Here is a 19,361-nt window from a genome sequence, read left to right on the forward strand (position 1 = left end):
AGTGAAGTTGGAGCGATGTGGTATACCGGGGTGTGGACGTGCTGTCAGTGGATTGAATCAAGGCATGTGAAGCGTCTGGGGTAAACCATGGAAAGCTGTGTAGGTATGTATATTTGCGTGTGTGGACGTATGTATATACATGTGATGGGGGGGGTTGGGCCATTCTTTCGTCTGTTCCTTGCGCTACCTCGCAAACGCGGAGACAGCGACAAGTATAATAAATAAATAAATAAATAATATATATATATATATATATATATATATATATATATATATATATATATTATTCTGGACAATCACATGTTTACCAAATGGCGTCCTAGCTTCGTGTCTTCGATGTATATCAATTGACTTATATCTCTATCTTGTGTCTCCCCTGATGATATGATTATTACATGAAGGTGCACTTGGGAACTTATTGTGTTTCTTTTTCCCCATGGTGAGGTGCCTGAGGATTGGCGGAATGCGTGCATAGTGCCATTGTACAAAGGCAAAGGGGATAAGAGTGAGTGCTCAAATTACAGAGGTATAAGTGGTAGAGGATGTGTGGATCAGGTGTTTGCTTTGAAGAATGTATGTAAGAAATACTTAGAAAAGCAAATGGATTTGTATGTAGCATTTATGGATCTGGAGAAGGCATATGATAGAGTTGATAGAGATGCTCTGTGGAAGGTATTAAGAATATATGGTGTGGGAGGAAAGTTGTTAGAAGCAGTGAAAAGTTTTTATCGAGGATGTAAGGCATGTGTACGTGTAGGAAGAGAGGAAAGTGATTGGTTCTCAGTGAATGTAGGTTTGCGGCAAGGGTGTGTGATGTCTCCATGATTGTTTAATTTGTTTATGGATGGGGTTGTTAGGGAGGTAAATGCAAGAGTTTTGGAAAGAGGGGCAAGTATGAAGTCTGTTGGGGATGAGAGAGCTTGGGAAGTGAGTCAGTTGTTGTTCGCTGATGATACAGCGCTGGTGGCTGATTCATGTGAGAAACTGCAGAAGCTGGTGACTGAGTTTGGTAAAGTGTGTGGAAGAAGAAAGTTAAGAGTAAATGTGAATAAGAGCAAGGTTATTAGGTACAGTAGGGTTGAGGGTCAAGTCAATTGGGAGGTGAGTTTGAATGGAGAAAAACTGGAGGAAGTGAAGTGTTTTAGATATCTGGGAGTGGATCTGGCAGCGGATGGAACCATGGAAGCGGAAGTGGATCATAGGGTTGGGGAGGGGACGAAAATTCTGGGGGCCTTGAAGAATGTGTGGAAGTCGAGAACATTATCTCGGAAAGCAAAAATGGGTATGTTTGAAGGAATAGTGGTTCCAACAATGTTGTATGGTTGCGAGGCGTGGGCTATGGATAGAGTTGTGCGCAGGAGGATGGATGTGCTGGAAATGAGATGTTTGAGGACAATGTGTGGTGTGAGGTGGTTTGATCGAGTGAGTAACGTAAGGGTAAGAGTGATGTGTGGAAATAAAAAGAGCGTGGTTGAGAGAGCAGAAGAGGGTGTTTTGAAGTGGTTTGGGCACATGGAGAGAATGAGTGAGGAAAGATTGACCAAGAGGATATATGTGTCGGAGGTGGAGGGAACGAGGAGAAGAGGGAGACCAAATTGAAGGTGGAAAGATGGAGTGAAAAAGATTTTGTGTGATCGGGGCCTGAACATGCAGGAGGGTGAAAGGAGGGCAAGGAATAGAGTGAATTGGAGCGATGTGGTATACCGGGGTTGACGTGCTGTCAGTGGATTGAATCAAGGCATGTGAAGCGTCTGGGGTAAACCATGGAAAGCTGTGTAGGTATGTATATTTGCGTGTGTGGACGTATGTATATACATGTGTATGGGGGTGGGTTGGGCCATTTCTTTCGTCTGTTTCCTTGCGCTACCTCGCAAACGCGGGAGACAGCGACAAAGTACAATAAAAAAATAAATAAAAAGTTTGTTGAGTATTCCTGGTAAATTCTATGGGAGGGTATTGATTGAGAGGGTGAAGGCATGTACAGAGCATCAGATTGGGGAAGAGCAGTGTGGTTTCAGAAGTGGTAGAGGATGTGTGGATCAGGTGTTTGCTTTGAAGAATGTATGTAAGAAATACTTAGAAAAGCAAATGGATTTGTATGTAGCATTTATGGATCTGGAGAAGGCATATGATAGAGTTGATAGAGATGCTCTGTGGAAGGTATTAAGAATATATGGTGTGGGAGGAAAGTTGTTAGAAGCAGTGAAAAGTTTTTATCGAGGATGTAAGGCATGTGTACGTGTAGGAAGAGAGGAAAGTGATTGGTTCTCAGTGAATGTAGGTTTGCGGCAGGGGTGTGTGATGTCTCCATGATTGTTTAATTTGTTTATGGATGGGGTTGTTAGGGAGGTGAATGCAAGAGTTTTGGAAAGAGGGGCAAGTATGAAGTCTGTTGTGGATGAGAGAGCTTGGGAAGTGAGTCAGTTGTTGTTCGCTGATGATACAGCGCTGGTGACTGATTCATGTGAGAAACTGCAGAAGCTGGTGACTGAGTTTGGTAAAGTGTGTGAAAGAAGAAAGTTAAGAGTAAATGTGAATAAGAGCAAGGTTATTAGGTACAGTAGGGTTGAGGGTCAAGTCAATTGGGAGGTAAGTTTGAATGGAGAAAAACTGGAGGAAGTAAAGTGTTTTAGATATCTGGGAGTGGATCTAGCAGTGGATGGAACCATGGAAGCGGAAGTGGATCATAGGGTGGGGGAGGGGGCGAAAATCCTGGGAGCCTTGAAGAATGTGTGGAATTAGAGAACATTATCTCGGAAAGCAAAAATGGCTATGTTTGAAGGAATAGTGGTTCCAACAATTTTGTATGGTTGCGAGGCGTGGGCTATGGATAGAGTTGTGCGCAGGAGGGTGGATGTGCTGGAAATGAGATGTTTGAGGACAATGTGTGGTGTGAGGTGGTTTGATCGAGTAAGTAACGTAAGGGTAAGAGAGATGTGTGGAAATAAAAAGAGCGTGGTTGAGAGAGCAGAAGAGGGTGTTTTGAAATGGTTTGGCCACATGGAGAGAATGAGTGAGGAAAGATTGACCAAAAGTGACCAAGAGGATATATGTGTCGGAGGTGGAGGGAACGAGAAGTGGGAGACCAAATTGGAGGTGGAAAGATGGAGTGAAAAAGATTTTGTGTGATCGGGGCCTGAACATGCAGGAGGGTGAAAGGAGGGCAAGGAATAGAGTGAACTGGATCGATGTGGTATACCGGGGTTGACGTGCTGTCAGTGGATTGAATCAAGGCATGTGAAGCGTCTGGGGTAAACCATGGAAAGCTGTGTAGGTATGTATATTTGCGTGTGTGGACGTGTATGTATATACATGTGTATGGGGGTGGGTTGGACCATTTATTTCGTCTGTTTCCTTGCGCTACCTCGCAAACGCGGGAGACAGCGGCAAAAAAAAAAAAAAAAAAAAATATATATATATATATATATATATATATATATATATATATATATATATATATATATATATATATATATATATATATATATTATATATATATATATATATAATCAATAGAAATCGTTAAGATTTATGAAAATGAATTTGCTTTGAAATTGCATCAAGGTGTCGTCAATGTGAGTGTCGTCGCAGAGCAATGCCCTGCAGTGTAATGAATCAAGTTCTCCGCTTGGTAACAGAAGGGAAGATCCTCCAACCAACTGACATAAAAGCCCAAGACAGACTTTCAACAATAAACGGAATGAAGAAGGTAAATCAATCAGCGGGCCAAGATAATGCAACCGAAAAGCAAAGACAAAGGCGAAAACTGAGTTAGTTAAGCCCTTGACGGTCCTGCAAACGTCCACATGAATGGAAGTCTGCCAATGTAACACACATATGCAAAAACAGGTTACGAGTCCCTGCCCGGGTATCATCGTCGTATTAGCTCAACGTTTTGTATCTGGAAAACGTATGGAAACCATCATGCAGGGCAGCACTGTAGACCATTTGGAGGACCAACACTTAATGAACGATTCTCAAGTGTGGTTATGGACGGCATGGCTCATGTCTGACACATGTGCTTGATCACTCTCATCATGTACTCAACATGTACGACGGAAGTAAAGTCACCCGACCTTGAAAAAAGACAGAAATTGGACAGAGTACAGCGTTCAGCTGCCAAGTTGATTTCCAGATTGAGAAACCAATCCTACGAGATCAGATTAAACGACTCGAATCTATTTAATTTGGGAAAGAGGTTAAGATGTAATCTGACACGAATACTCGAGATTATCAAAGGATTTGATGATCTTGATCCATCAAGTTACTTCAGACATGATTCGTCTAGTTCTACCGGCAGTTATGGATACAAACTCATGGCCAAACGTTTTACCTCGGGTTTGGCAAACTACTTTTTCTTCAATAGGATCGTTAACACATGAAACTATCAGCCAATTAGAGTGGTTGAAAGCAGTAGTGTAGATACGTTTCAGAACAGACGACTAACAATACTTGCGCCTCCTTAGTTACAATGATAATTTGCAGGTTACTCTCTCGGAATGGCCCACATGCCCTCTGACTAATGTGCGAGGATCTGCTATCTTCCACTAGCTCACACACCATCGAAAGAACTCAATGGTCTCTTGCTGTATGGTTTCCACTGTACTCCTTTGTATAAACACCTGGCCTACCACCACTGGAACACTGAGCAGTGTCCTGAAACCTCCCAGATGCAACACCTGGCCTACCACCACTGGAACACTGGGCAGTGTCCTGAAACCTATCAGATGCAACACCTGGCCTACCACCACTGGAACACTGGGCAGTGTCCTGGAACCTCCCAGATGCAACACCAGGTCTACCACCACTGGAACACTGAGCAACACCCAAGTATCCCCTAAAGACTCAGCTGTTAAAGTTTCTCTTTGTCGCTCGGTTCTTAAAGTTTCCCCAACAATCACCGAGTCGTGTAGGTTTCTCCAACAATCACTCAGTTGCGTACGTTTCCCCAACAATCACTCAGTTGCGTACGTTTCTCCAACAATCACTCAGTAACGTACATTTCTCCAACAATCACTCAGTAACGTACATTTCTCCAACAATCAGTGGGCAGGAGAAGTTTTCTCCAACAAACAGTCAGCAGGTAACGTTTCCCCCATCATCATTCATCAGCAGGTAACGTTTCCATCATCATTCATCAGCAGGTAACGTTTCCCCCATCATCATTCATCAGCAGGTAACGTTTCCCCCATCATCATTCATCAGCAGGTAACGTTTCCAACAGCATCATTCATCAACAGGTAACGTTTCCAGCATCATCATTCATCAACAGGTAACGTTTCCAGCATCATCATTCATCAGCAGGTAACGTTTCCAGCATCATCATTCATCAGCAGGTAACGTTTCCAGCATCATCATTCATCAACAGGTAACGTTTCCAGCATCATCATTCATCAACAGGTAACGTTTCCAGCATCATCATTCATCAACAGGTAACGTTTCCAGCATCATCATTCATCAACAGGTAACGTTTCCAGCATCATCATTCATCAACAGGTAACGTTTCCAGCATCATCATTCATCAGCAGGTAACGTTTCCAGCATCATCATTCATCAACAGGTAACGTTTCCAGCATCATCATTCATCAACAGGTAACGTTTCCAGCATCATCATTCATCAACAGGTAACGTTTCCAACATCATCATTCATCAGCAGGTAACGTTTCCCCCATCATCATTCATCAACAGGTAACGTTTCCCCATCATCATTCATCAACAGGTAACGTTTCCCCCATCATCATTCATCAACAGGTAACGTTTCCCCATCATCATTCATCAACAGGTAACGTTTCCAGCATCATCATTCATCAACAGGTAACGTTTCCCCATCATCATTCATCAACAGGTAACGTTTCCCCATCATCATTCATCAACAGGTAACGTTTCCCCATCATCATTCATCAACAGGTAACGTTTCCCCCATCATCATTCATCAACAGGTAACGTTTCCCCATCATCATTCATCAACAGGTAACGTTTCCCCATCATCATTCATCAACAGGTAACGTTTCCCCCATCATCATTCATCAACAGGTAACGTTTCCCCATCATCATTCATCAGCAGGTAACGTTTCCCCATCATCATTCATCAACAGGTAACGTTTCCCCATCATCATTCATCAACAGGTAACGTTTCCCCATCATCATTCATCAACAGGTAACGTTTCCCCCATCATCATTCATCAACAGGTAACGTTTCCCCATCATCATTCATCAACAGGTAACGTTTCCCCATCATCATTCATCAACAGGTAACGTTTCCCCATCATCATTCATCAACAGGTAACGTTTCCCCATCATCATTCATCAACAGGTAACGTTTCCCCATCATCATTCATCAACAGGTAACGTTTCCCCATCATCATTCATCAACAGGTAACGTTTCCCCCATCATCATTCATCAACAGGTAACGTTTCCCCCATCATCATTCATCAACAGGTAACGTTTCCCCATCATCATTCATCAACAGGTAACGTTTCCCCATCATCATTCATCAACAGGTAACGTTTCCCCCATCATCATTCATCAACAGGTAACGTTTCCCCATCATCATTCATCAACAGGTAACGTTTCCCCATCATCATTCATCAACAGGTAACGTTTCCCCATCATCATTCATCAACAGGTAACGTTTCCCCATCATCATTCATCAACAGGTAACGTTTCCCCATCATCATTCATCAACAGGTAACGTTCCCCCAACAACCACACTGCGAAGATCGTTTCCCTAACAACCAGACAGCAGGTAACGTTACCCCTAACAACCAGACAGCAGGTAACGTTACCCCTAACAACCAGACAGCAGGTAACGTTACCCCTAACAACCAGACAGCAAGTAACGTTACCCCTAACAACCAGACAGCAGGTAACGTTACCCCCTAACAACCAGACAGCAGGTAACGTTACCCCTAACAACCAGACAGCAGGTAATGCGTTACCCCCCTAACAACCAGACAGCAGGTAACGTTACCCCTAACAACCAGCCAGCAGGTAACGTTACCCCTAACAACCAGACAGCAGGTAACATTACCCCTAACAACCAGCAGCAGGTAACATTACCCCTAACAACCAGACAGCAGGCAACGTTACCCCTAACAACCAGCAGCAGGTAACATTACCCCTAACAACCAGACAGCAGGCAACGTTACCCCTAACAACCAGCAGCAGGTAACATTACCCCTAACAACCAGACAGCAGGTAACGTTACCCCTAACAACCAGACAGCAGGCAACGTTACCCCTAACAACCAGCAGCAGGTAACATTACCCCTAACAACCAGACAGCAGGTAACGTTACCCCTAACAACCAGCAGCAGGTAACATTACCCCTAACAACCAGACAGCAGGTAACGTTACCCCTAACAACCAGACAGCAGGTAACGTTACCCCTAACAACCAGACAGCAGGCAACGTTACCCCTAACAACCAGACAGCAGGTAACGTTACCCCTAACAACCAGACAGCAGGTAACGTTACCCCTAACAACCAGACAGCAGATAACGTTACCTCCTAACAACCAGACAGCAGGTAACGCGTTACCCCCCCCCCCCCTAACAACCGTAACCAGCAGTAAGGAGCCGTAGTGGCGTTGACAAACCACAGGAGGGGCGGTACTTGGGGGGGGGGGGGGGGGGTGTCTAGCCTATACTCCATCCTTGTTAGCGTAATTACGTAGCGTGTCCGCCACCATAATTGCCACACAACGACAGTTTCGCATGACGCCCTACTGACACGGGTCCCCACGCAAGATATGTCAGCAATGCTTCCCGCCAGCCCTCACTCCCACCCACCACATCCAGGTCACTTACGTAGCCAGAAGACACCACGGCGCTCACTCCTACGGTGAGGGAATGAACTGGACACACGTACCCTCCTACCTCTCTTGTCTACACACACACACACACACACACACAACAACAACAACAACAACAACAAATGACGGACTTTGACAGAATTGCGCCGAAATTTAAGCAAATGTGAATGACGGAGGAGGCGATTGACGCAACTCGGCCATAGCAAAGATCTGATGATTAAACAACGAGAGAGAGAGAGAGAGAGAGAGAGAGAGAGAGAGAGAGAGAGAGAGAGAGAGAGAGAGAGAGAGAGAGAGAGAGAGAGTCCGCGTCGCCACTAAGCCGGGGAGGACCTGACTGAGGAGGCCCGACCGGGATAGCCAGATGAGCAGCGTCCTTGTGCCTTACGTGACCCGGAGTCATTAGGTCGACCATCAGCCTCAGCTGGTACGAGGTCGACCACCACCCTCAGCTGGTACGAGGTCGACCACCAGCCTCAGCTGGTACGAGGTCGACCACCAGCCTCAGCTAGTACGAGGTCGAACACCACCCTCAGCTGCTACAAGGTCGACCACCACCCTCAGCTGCTACAAGGTCGACCACCACCCTCAGCTGGTACAAGGTCGACCACCACCCTCAGCAGCTATAAGGTCGACCAACACCCTCAGCTGCTACAAGGTCGACCACCACCCTCAGCTGCTACAAGGTCGACCGCCACCCTCAGCTGGTACAAGGTCGAACATCATCCTCAGCTGCTACAAGGTCGACCGCCACCCTCAGCTGGTACAACGTCGACCAACACCCTCAGCTGGTACAAGGTCGACCGCCACCCTCAGCTGGTACAAGGTCGACCGCCACCCTCAGCTGGTATAAGGTCGACCACCAGCCTCAGCTGGTACAAGGTCGACCGCCACCCTCAGCTGGTACAAGGTCGACCTCTAACCTCAGCTATTGCATAGTCGACCACCAGCCTCAGCTGGTACAAGGTTGACCACCACCCTCAGCTGCTACAAGGTCGACCACCACCCTCAGCTGGTACAAGGTCGACCACCACCCTCAGCTGCTACAAGGTCGACCACCACCCTCAGCTGCTACAAGGTCGACCGCCACCCTCAGCTGGTACAAGGTCGACCACCACCCTCAGCTGCTACAAGGTCGACCACCACCCTCAGCTGCTACAAGGTCGACCGCCACCCTCAGCTGGTACAAGGTCGACCACCACCCTCAGCTGCTACAAGGTCGACCACCACCCTCAGCTGCTACAAGGTCGACCACCACCCTCAGCTGCTACAAGGTCGACCACCACCCTCAGCTGCTACAAGGTCGACCGCCACCCTCAGCTGCTACAAGGTCGACCGCCACCCTCAGCTAGTACAAGGTCGACCACCATCCTCAGCTGGTACAAGGGCGACCACCACCCTCAGCTAGTACAAGGTCGACCATCATCCTCAGCTGGTACAAGGTCGACCACCACCCTCAGCTAGTACAAGGTCGACCACCACCCTCAGCTAGTACAAGGTCGACCACCACCCTCACGGGAGACGCGGGTATGGTCTGAGCTATATATAATCCACCATAATCATCATCTTGAGACGTCATGATATCCAGGCATTACATAACACAGAGTCATGTTACTCATCATGGACAGACGACGACACCAATGTGGCACACATCCTTGACACGAGAGGAAACACCTCGCAGTGTGTGTGTGTGTGTGTGTGTGTGTGTGTGTGTGTGTGTGTGTGTGTGTGTGTGACCCACCATGTGGTGCACACACCTAAGTGTGTGACCCACCATGTGGTACACACCCCTCAGTGTCTGACCCACCATGTGGTACACACCCCTCAGTGTCTGACCCACCATGTGGTACACACCCCTCAGTGTGTGACCCACCATGTGGTGCATACCCCTCAGTATGTGACCCACTATGTGGTACACACCCCTCAGTGTCTGACCCACCATGTGGTACACACCCCTCAGTGTCTGACCCACCATGCGGTACACACCTCTCAGTGTGTGACCCACCATGTGGTACACATCCCTCAGTGTGTGACCCACCATGTGATACAAACCCCTCAGTGTGTGACCCACCATGCGGTACACACACCTAAGTGTGTGACCCACCATGTGGTGCACACCCCTCAGTGTGTGACCCACCGTGTGATGCACACCCCTCAGTGTGACCCACCATGTGGTACACACCCCTTAGTGTGTGACCCACCATGTGGTACACACCCCTCATTGTGTGACCCACCACGTGGTACACACCCCACAGTGTGTGACCCACTATGTGGTAAACACCCCTCAGTGTGTGACCCACCATGTGGTGCATACCCCTCAGTATGTGACCCACCGTGTGGTGCACACCCCTCAGTGTGTGACCCACCACGTGGCACACACCCCTCAGTGTGTGACCCACCACGTGGTACACACCCCTCAGTGTGTGACCCACCATGTAGTACACACCCCTCAGTGTGACCCACCATGTGGTACACACCCCTTAGTGTGTGACCCACCATGTGGTACACACCCCTCATTGTGTGACCCACCACGTGGTACACACCCCTCAGTGTGTGACCCACCATGTGGTGCACACCCCTCAGTGTGTGACCCACCATGTGGTGCACACCCCTCAGTGTGTGACCCACCATGTGGTGCACACCCCTCAGTGTGTGACCCACCATGTGGTGCACACCCCTCAGTGTGTGACCCACCATGTGGTACACACCCCTCAGTGTGTGACCCACCACGTGGTACACACCCCTCAGTGTGTGACCCACCACGTGGTACACACCCCTCAGTGTGTGACCCACCACGTGGTACACACCCCTCAGTGTGTGACCCACCATGTGGTACACACCCCTTAAGTGTGTGACCCACCATGTGGTACACACCCCTTAAGTGTGTGACCCACCCTGTACTGACCCTTTTAAAGTCTGCGGTCTTCATACGACCGGTCACACCCCGTGTTCACCAGAGTGCAGCACTTCCCTGTACTTACAATCTGTTACAGGACCATGTATCACCGGCTGTATCATTGGGAGTACAGTGCAGCCACAGCATTTCCCACTCCAGAGGAATCCATACTTTCCCTGCCACTGGCAGAAGCGCAGCATTGACGCTGTAGGAGCTCCTGGTTAAGGGAGGTGGTGGAGCAACTTCAAGAAAGGGGTCCCTGGGCAATCATCATTATATACATACATATAATGAACCCCTCACAAGGATTTACATATAACGTTTATGGATATGACGTTTATGGACGTGGAGAAAGTATGATGGCGTTGATAGGGATGCTTTAAGGTTCGTGCTACGAGTATATGGTCGAGGTGGAAGGCCGTAAGTGTGTGCCAGGAGGAAGAGAGAAGGGTGAGTAGTTCTGGGTGAAGGTGGGTCTGCGGCAGGGGGTGGGGGTGATATCATCCTGGCTATTTAATTTGTTCAAGGCTAGGGTGGTGAGGGACACAGATCCAAGAGTCTTGGAGAAAGAGGCAGGTTGACGGCCTGTCGGGGGTGCTCGGGAGGTGTCAGTTGTTGTTTGCTGATGACGCGGCGCTGGTGGTGGATTCCAGTAAGAAACTGCAGAAACTCTTGTCGGAGTTTGGGTGAGTATGTGAAAGAAACATTTAGAGTAAATATGAATATAAACAAGGTTGTTAGGGTCAGCGGTGGAAACAGAACGTTAGTTGGAGTGTGAATCTGAATGCAGAGTACCTTGAAGAAGTACGATGTTTCAGATACCTAGGAGTGGACACGGCAGCTTCTGGAACCACCGAAGGTGAAGTGAGCCATAGGGTGAGTGAGGGTCGATGGGTGCACTGGAGAGTGTGTGGTGAGGGAGGTCACTGTCTGTCAGAGTACGGATGGGTATGTCTGATGATACAGTATACCCGTCACCCTGCTGTATGGATGCCAGGCATGGACACCGAGATAAACATGTACGGAAGAGGGTGGATGTGTTAGAAAATCAAGTGTTTCAGGATAATGTGTGTTGTGAGGAAGTTTGATCGATTAAGAAATAATTGGGAAGAGAGAGGTATGGTAGTAAAACGAGCATGGATGAGAAAGCTGAAGCGGATGTGTTGTAATGGTTTGGACAAATAGAGAGGATGAGTGAAGAGAGGGTGACTAAAGGGTATGCAGGTCGAAAGTAGTGGGAAAACAAGAAAAAGAGGGAGATCGTGGTGGAGGTGGAAGCATGGAATGAAAGACACTTTAGCTTTAAAGATCTGAACATGCAGGAGGGTGTGATGCTTGCAAGGGACAGAGTGGGTCACTAGAGCGATGAAGCATACAGGGGTCGATATGCTATCAACGGGCTCAATCCGGGTGTGTGAAGCAGTCAATGGAGAGCAGGGACAGGCCAATGAGAGCTGGTTTCTGTGAATTATACTTGACAACTAAACCGACTGGGGTCATTTTTTTTCGTTGTTCCTGGCGCTATATCACTGACCTGGGAAACGGCGAACAGGTTTGATATATATTATTTTATTCTTTTTTTTATTATACTTTGTCGCTGTCTCCCGCGTTTGCGAGGTAGCGCAAGGAAACAGATATATATATATATATATATATATATATATATATATATATATATATATATATATATATATATATATATATAGGAAGAGAGGAAAGTGATTGGTTCTCAATGAATGTAGGTTTGCGGCAGGGGTGTGTGATGTCTCCATGGTTGTTTAATTTGTTTATGGATGGGGTTGTTAGGGAGGTGAATGCAAGAGTTTTGGAAAGAGGGGCAAGTATGAAGTCTGTTGGGGATGAGAGAGCTTGGGAAGTGAGTCAGTTGTTGTTCGCTGATGATACAGCGCTGGTGGCTGATTCATGTGAGAAACTGCAGAAGCTGGTGACTGAGTTTGGTAAAGTGTGTGAAAGAAGAAAGTTAAGAGTAAATGTGAATAAGAGCAAGGTTATTAGGTACAGTAGGGTTGAGGGTCAAGTCAATTGGGAGGTGAGTTTGAATGGAGAAAAACTGGAGGAAGTGAAGTGTTTTAGATATCTGGAAGTGGATCTGGCAGCGGATGGAACCATGGAAGCGGAAGTGGATCATAGGGTGGGGGAGGGGGCGAAAATTCTGGGAGCCTTGAAGAATGTGTGGAAGTCGAGAACATTATCTCAGAAAGCAAAAATGGGTATGTTTGAAGGAATAGTGGTTCCAACAATGTTGTATGGTTGCGAGGCGTGGGCTATGGATAGAGTTGTGCGCAGGAGGATGGATGTGCTGGAAATGAGATGTTTGAGGACAATGTGTGGTGTGAGGTGGTTTGATCGAGTAAGTAACGTAAGGGTAAGAGAGATGTGTGGAAATAAAAAGAGCGTGGTTGAGAGAGCAGAAGAGGGTGTTTTGAAATGGTTTGGGTACATGGAGAGAATGAGTGAGGAAAGATTGACCAAGAGGATATATGTGTCGGAGGTGGAGGGAACGAGGAGAAGAGGGAGACCAAATTGGAGGTGGAAAGATGGAGTGAAAAAGATTTTGTGTGATCGGGGCCTGAACATGCAGGAGGGTGAAAGGAGGGCAAGGAATAGAGTGAATTGGAGCGATGTGGTATACCGGGGTTGACGTGCTGTCAGTGGATTGAATCAGGGCATGTGAAGCGTCTGGGGTAAACCATGGAAAGCTGTGTAGGTATGTATATTTGCGTGTGTGGACGTGTATGTATATACATGTGTATGGGGATGGGTTGGGCCATTTCTTTCGTCTGTTTCTTTGAGCTACCTCGCAAACGCGGGAGACAGCGAAAAAAAAAATATATATTACACAATACTACTACTACTACTACTTACTACTACTACTACTACTACTACTAATACTACTACAACTACAACTATCAATAATAATACCATAATAGACGTTTTGCAGAATCAACAATGAAATTATACACATAAAATAGTGACAATGTACAGAGTGAGGCTATACGACGGTGGGTGTACAGTGAACAGACAGTGTTTACACAGCTATAAGGGTGGCACTCTATTGGTTATCATGACATCACTCTTATGTCTGACTCTACGTGTGTGTGTGTGTGTGTGTGTGTGTGTGTGTGTGTGTGTGTGTGTGTGTGTGTGTGTGGGTGGGTGTGTGTGTGAACACATATGTTAGCATGACAATACCAGTTTATGTCAGAAACTCAACATTCACACTGTAGACATACCCCTTGTGAAGGCGACCAACTGATCACACGTTGGAGCACATAGTTCCATACATCAGGAAAACAGACTTCAGCAAGTTCACCCCAGCATGATAACCCATAAGCAATATGAGAGACTTCATACCTACACCGGCAGGTCCTCTTCTACGCAGAGATTTTTATCTTTTTTCTGACTACAAAATCCAATATTTCTCTCTATAATACAGTCGAAGAAAACGATGCCTTTTAATGCAGGCCATCAAGAAAACTAAAATCAATTTTGCGCCATTAAGCACGGCAATGAGTATATATACTCAAACATAAAACATGGTTAAAGAATATATGTTGTTATGCTTGACTAGCTCCATGAAGGGCGCATTGTACGAAGCATCACACGTTATCACTCTTGTCTATCATGGAGAAACATCTTACCAACGGGTCTGGCTGTATATGAAAACCACTCTTCCCTGTACGACAACATTAATAACGAACCTGATGAATTATGTAATGAATCTTCGCCAAGCAATGCCAGCGTCCCAACCAACCAAGCTGGACACAACTTTATCTTACGATACCAACAAACTGTTCCACCATCTGACATCACCACTTAACCTACCCTACAACATACGAGGGAACTCTCATCGCCCACACAACAACTCTGCTAGGGACACCAGCAGCTGGCTCAGCTCAGCACAAGGTGTGGTGACTGAGGCTCCCAACGGTTGGCTCAGCTCAGCACTAGGTGTGGTGGCTGAGGCTCCCAACGGTTGGCTCAGCTCAGCACTAGGTGTGATGGCTGAGGCTCCTAACGGTTGGCTCAGTGGTGGCACACTGCAGTCGGCCGCCTCACCTGAGACAGACAGACAGACAGACTAACCCTTCATAAAAACTGGTTGAGCGTAACCCCTGCGTCCGTCGGGCTGACCCACGTGGCGCCCCCCGACACTCATACATCACGGCCGCTCGAGGTCACTGTGTCTCACCTCCCACAACGGCAGGAAAATAACACCCGCCCGCCACCGCAAACCAAGGCTGGTAAAAATCACATCATCGCGACAGCATCAATACTCCTGAGTGCGTCTTGCAGTACTGGGAGAGGGGAGACCATAACGATCCACGTCTTATTTACAATAATTACAGAACCCCTGCACCCTCTTGTGGTCATACCTGGACACTGAACGAAGCCAATGGGGAAAAAAAAAAATCATTTTCTCTGATGATCGTCTTTCCACACCGTCCCGTTTTGTTTGTTTCTCATTACACACATTCCTGTATCTCACGACGATATACATCTGTACAACACACGATCACATCATTACGTCATACGACCCCTCTCTCTCTCGGTATGTATACTTGGCACACATTGGGCCACCGTAATTAGCAAGAGAATATTTGGCCCACTGTGGTAAGTGATATCTAACATGAACGTTTTCACGCAATGACACCGATCGCAGCAAAACATTTATTGTCTCTGCCATTATGTCCACGCCACACCAACCCCGTCCCTCACACAGTAATGTGCCTCACTCGCACGCCAATATATATGTACGTAAGGGTAAACATCCACACTTTGTTGTGGTGGTACATTTAGGCTTCCTTCCCACAAAGAATTTCTGCAATAACGTTCGCTGAGTGACAAGTTTGCCTCGTGAACCTGAGCGGTTTATATGGTCTATGTTCGCCTGTGGTTGGTGAGGAATGTGCATCTAAGTGTCCCTGATAGAGGGATAGTTGACGGTTTTTAAATGCCAGCGACGGGTCACATTCCTCTACTCGGTTATAATGAAGGTTTTCCCAAAGACCGACCGTACAAACGAACTTTGCATTCTTGGAATACCATGAACGGCTCAGCAGACCCCCGTGAGAGGCTAGCTTGACTCTTACTTCTCATTGGTTGGAAGTTTGCGCGCCGCACCAATCACAACACACTGTTTTCCCAGAGGGTGGACGCTCCCGCACTTCTTCTGTGTAACGTTCAGTTTTCAGTTCACTTAGGGCGCACGCAACTATTACAACGCCACTGTATGAAAGTTGTCAAAAGAGGGGAACACTGAATCAAACATATTCAAATCCATGATATGAAAAATGATACAAACAAGCTAACAAAGCACTGTCACACGGAATCATTAGATATATAATGCGGCATCACTTCTTAAGATGAAACTACATTTGCCTTAGTGAACGAAACGTACATAAAATTTTCCCCAGGTCGTCAGCCGCCGCCTGTACTCGTCGAAGACTTTAACTTCATTGATGAGAACATAAGTTGTGTGTTGGTCGCCTGGCGAGGGTGTACAGTGAAGCCTGTGTCTCTTACTGAGACGGGCGTGAACGTTTGTGACCCTATCTGAACTGTGACATCCCGCGTGAACCTAACCTAACGTGACTGGATTCTGCTTCCCACATTGCAAGACAAGACCTGGATTTTAAATATAGAAACTTTATTGGGCGTGAGTGTTTTAAGGTGTGTGAGACGGTTTTAGAGTGTGTGAAGTGTAGCATGCGAGACATGACGAGCATGGCCGTGGTGGTGCCAGAGCGAGATCGTCCCTCCCCCAAAGTTTGGCAGCCCTGGTACATGGAAGGTAAGACCTACTACTTATAACTTTAGCATAAGTTTGAAAAGTAGTTTTTTTTTAATCAACTTCAGTGACTCTATATATCAAACTTTTGTTGCTACACAAGTCCTGAAGAGAGTGTAGCGACTTAAGTACACCAAATGTCTATAAAGAATTATGAATATAAAATAAATTAATTAGCTTATTAAGGCACTGCACTATAGAGCTTCATCGCTGTTCGTATTACTGAAGGTCATACATAAAGCAATATATAATCTATTACAAATCTTCCATTTGGTCGAAAGTCGTGGATGCGATAAGTTGTCATACGATACAATAATGGAGAAGCCCTATACACGTGGCGAGCACTAAAAAGAATTTATTGAGGAGAATCAAAGAGCGAGGAGATCCTGCTCAAGCTGAGGCCACTTAAGGCGGATCAAGAAGGCTCACAGCCTCTTGATTCCCCGTGAAACACTCGCTCTCAAGTGCCTCGTTACCGCTGGAGTGCCTCAGTCACCACTGTTTACTTCGCACGTTTTACTTAAAATTTTTTTTTAGTGCATTGTAGAAACGAAGTATTTCATTATAGAAAACGAACTATCTTATGACAGTGAGAGAAAATGTAGTGATAACGTTTTTGAACTCTGGAGTCGCCTTTGTTGTCAGCGTCATCTTGTGCCACCACAGTAACACTGGCGTTTGGTTGATGTGTTGTCAGGTTACCGAGGTGTTACCTCCGGCGGGCCACCGTACCTCACAACGTACTGCGTTATATGACCCGTTTATTTCCCTCCCCCGTACATGCATCAGAGCCCAGCCAGACTAACGGTATATCATATTCCTTTTAAGCAAACACCAATACCTCAGTGATTACGATATTTCTCTCGTAGGACAAAACCTGCACCACTACTACACAACGCCATAACTTATTCTTGTTGTTGTTGTTGTTGTTGTTGTTGTTGTTGTTGTTGTTGTATGTGCCGGCACAGTGCCCCCCCCCCCCCAGGTTGACTCACCGTGGCATCACCACAGTGCCAACACTTCCCATCATATTTTGTACAAGAATCATAAACAAACACAAAAAAATCACTCTACACAGAGGATCAGTTTGTACCTGGACTCCATACTAATGTGTGGGGAGCACGGTCCGTCTCCGGCTGGGCACACACACACACACACACACACACACACACACACACACACACAGAGGCCGCCCAGCTGAGCCGGACAGATGTTGTGAGTAGTGGTGCACTGTTCGCGATATTTATGCTAATTTATTCAGGTGGAGGAACGATCTCTCAGCGCCATTCACTGATTAAGAAATGGTAGTAGTAGGCCGTACATGGGGTGTGGGGAGGAGGGTGGCTACTGTTGCTTGGTTATTCCGAGGGCGTATTCTGCACACACACACACACACACACACACGGCACCACCCGCTCCACACCTCCACACCCGCCACGCTCATGAGCTACTACCGAATGCAGGCTGAGGCCACAGTTTACCCGCGGACTAATGGATGATGGTAACTGCTTTACCTGCAATACCCGGGCCATGTTGGTACGGACGGAGTGACAGGTGGCAGGGAGCCGGGGAGGTAGGTCGTGCGCCCAGCGGGCGGGAGGGAGGCGCCCGCCCCCCCTCACCGCTGCCATCATTAGTGGTCCTCCCGCTGGACTTATTGACCAGCAGCCCCATCTGCCACCTCCCGCCCACACCCGCGACATTATCTCTCACGGACGTAGTACCTGCGAAGAAAGATGAGCATCGTTAGTTCAGCCTCCTGTGGGAAGTACGGTTACGGGGAGCCCAGGTGTTCCATTGACGTGCCTCACTCGAGCTATGGTGGCGTTTGCTGACACTCACACTAATTACTACAAGAACAGGACGGGGATGGTCATGACACGAGAGAGAGAGAGAGAGAGAGAGGCGTCGGAAATCTAAGCTTGAGGTGTGTGATGGTCTTGCCCCCCAGCCACCTACCTCCCTGGGACACGCAGTATAGACTGTCGTAACTACGGAGATCGCTGACTGGATATCATGAACTTGTGAACAGAACCAGGGAAGTAACGCCACAGACGACAACGTTACAAAACCAGGAAAGTAACGCCACAGACGACAACGCTACAAAACCAGGAAAGTAACGCCACAGACGAAAACGTTACAAAACCAGGGAAGTAACACCACAGACGACACTTCTGCCACCACTGTAATATCATGTAGTAACACCGCCATATAAGGTCGGGGTAACTGCAAGGCCAGAAAATTCTCCAAATTACTGGCACCCGCTGAAGACGCACACACACACACACACACACTAACACTGTACCCAGCCAGCCATCAGGACGCACACGCCAGCATACACACCATTATGCAACCATGTGGACCTACCGGCCGGCCCAAATGTGCACCATTACGCAACCAGCAGGAGGTACTACATGCCACAACATTACGCAGTTTATGTACACAAGGAAAATACTGCCTGGTCCTTGTCCTTCAACACGGTGTCCTTGATGGCAGGGGAAACTGGCGAGACTGGTCACACGTAAAGTGGTGCTCAGTAGGGAACGGTAGGGAGACAACAGCATCCATGTCGTGGCCACAGGTGTGGTTAACCTGCCGCTGGCTTATATACACAACATCACCGCAAGACAAACCAATTTCAAAATGAGGAATTGACAGATTTAACTTGAGCAGACCAGCCACCATATACGATGAGGCAGTTATAACCAGATGGGAAAACTCAAGTCATAGATCAAGTTACGTTTAGCCCCTGAAATCCAGCGCAAGTTAGATGCGTTTACAAATGACGTCACACATACGTAACTGTCATCCCCGCGCTAGCTTGACACCGTCAGGGACAA

General features: G+C 47.2%; 1 protein-coding gene and 1 long non-coding RNA gene across 2 annotated transcripts in view; one reads left to right on the forward strand and one right to left on the reverse strand.

The window, feature by feature from the left end:
• The window catches only part of LOC139754469 (uncharacterized), a 604,696-nt gene that overhangs the window by 239,632 nt on the left and 345,703 nt on the right, over positions 1-19,361 (reverse strand). The gene's annotated exons all lie outside the window — the stretch shown is intronic.
• The window catches only part of LOC139754672 (uncharacterized), a 97,300-nt gene continuing 94,146 nt past the window's right edge, over positions 16,208-19,361 (forward strand). The window contains exon 1 of the mRNA XM_071672220.1: positions 16,208-16,524. Coding sequence (XP_071528321.1) covers positions 16,440-16,524 — 85 coding nt within the window. The 5' untranslated portion in view covers positions 16,208-16,439. The remainder of the gene's footprint in view (positions 16,525-19,361) is intronic.

This window comes from Panulirus ornatus, chromosome 17, assembly GCF_036320965.1.
Source record: "Panulirus ornatus isolate Po-2019 chromosome 17, ASM3632096v1, whole genome shotgun sequence".
Taxonomy (NCBI): domain Eukaryota; kingdom Metazoa; phylum Arthropoda; class Malacostraca; order Decapoda; family Palinuridae; genus Panulirus; species Panulirus ornatus.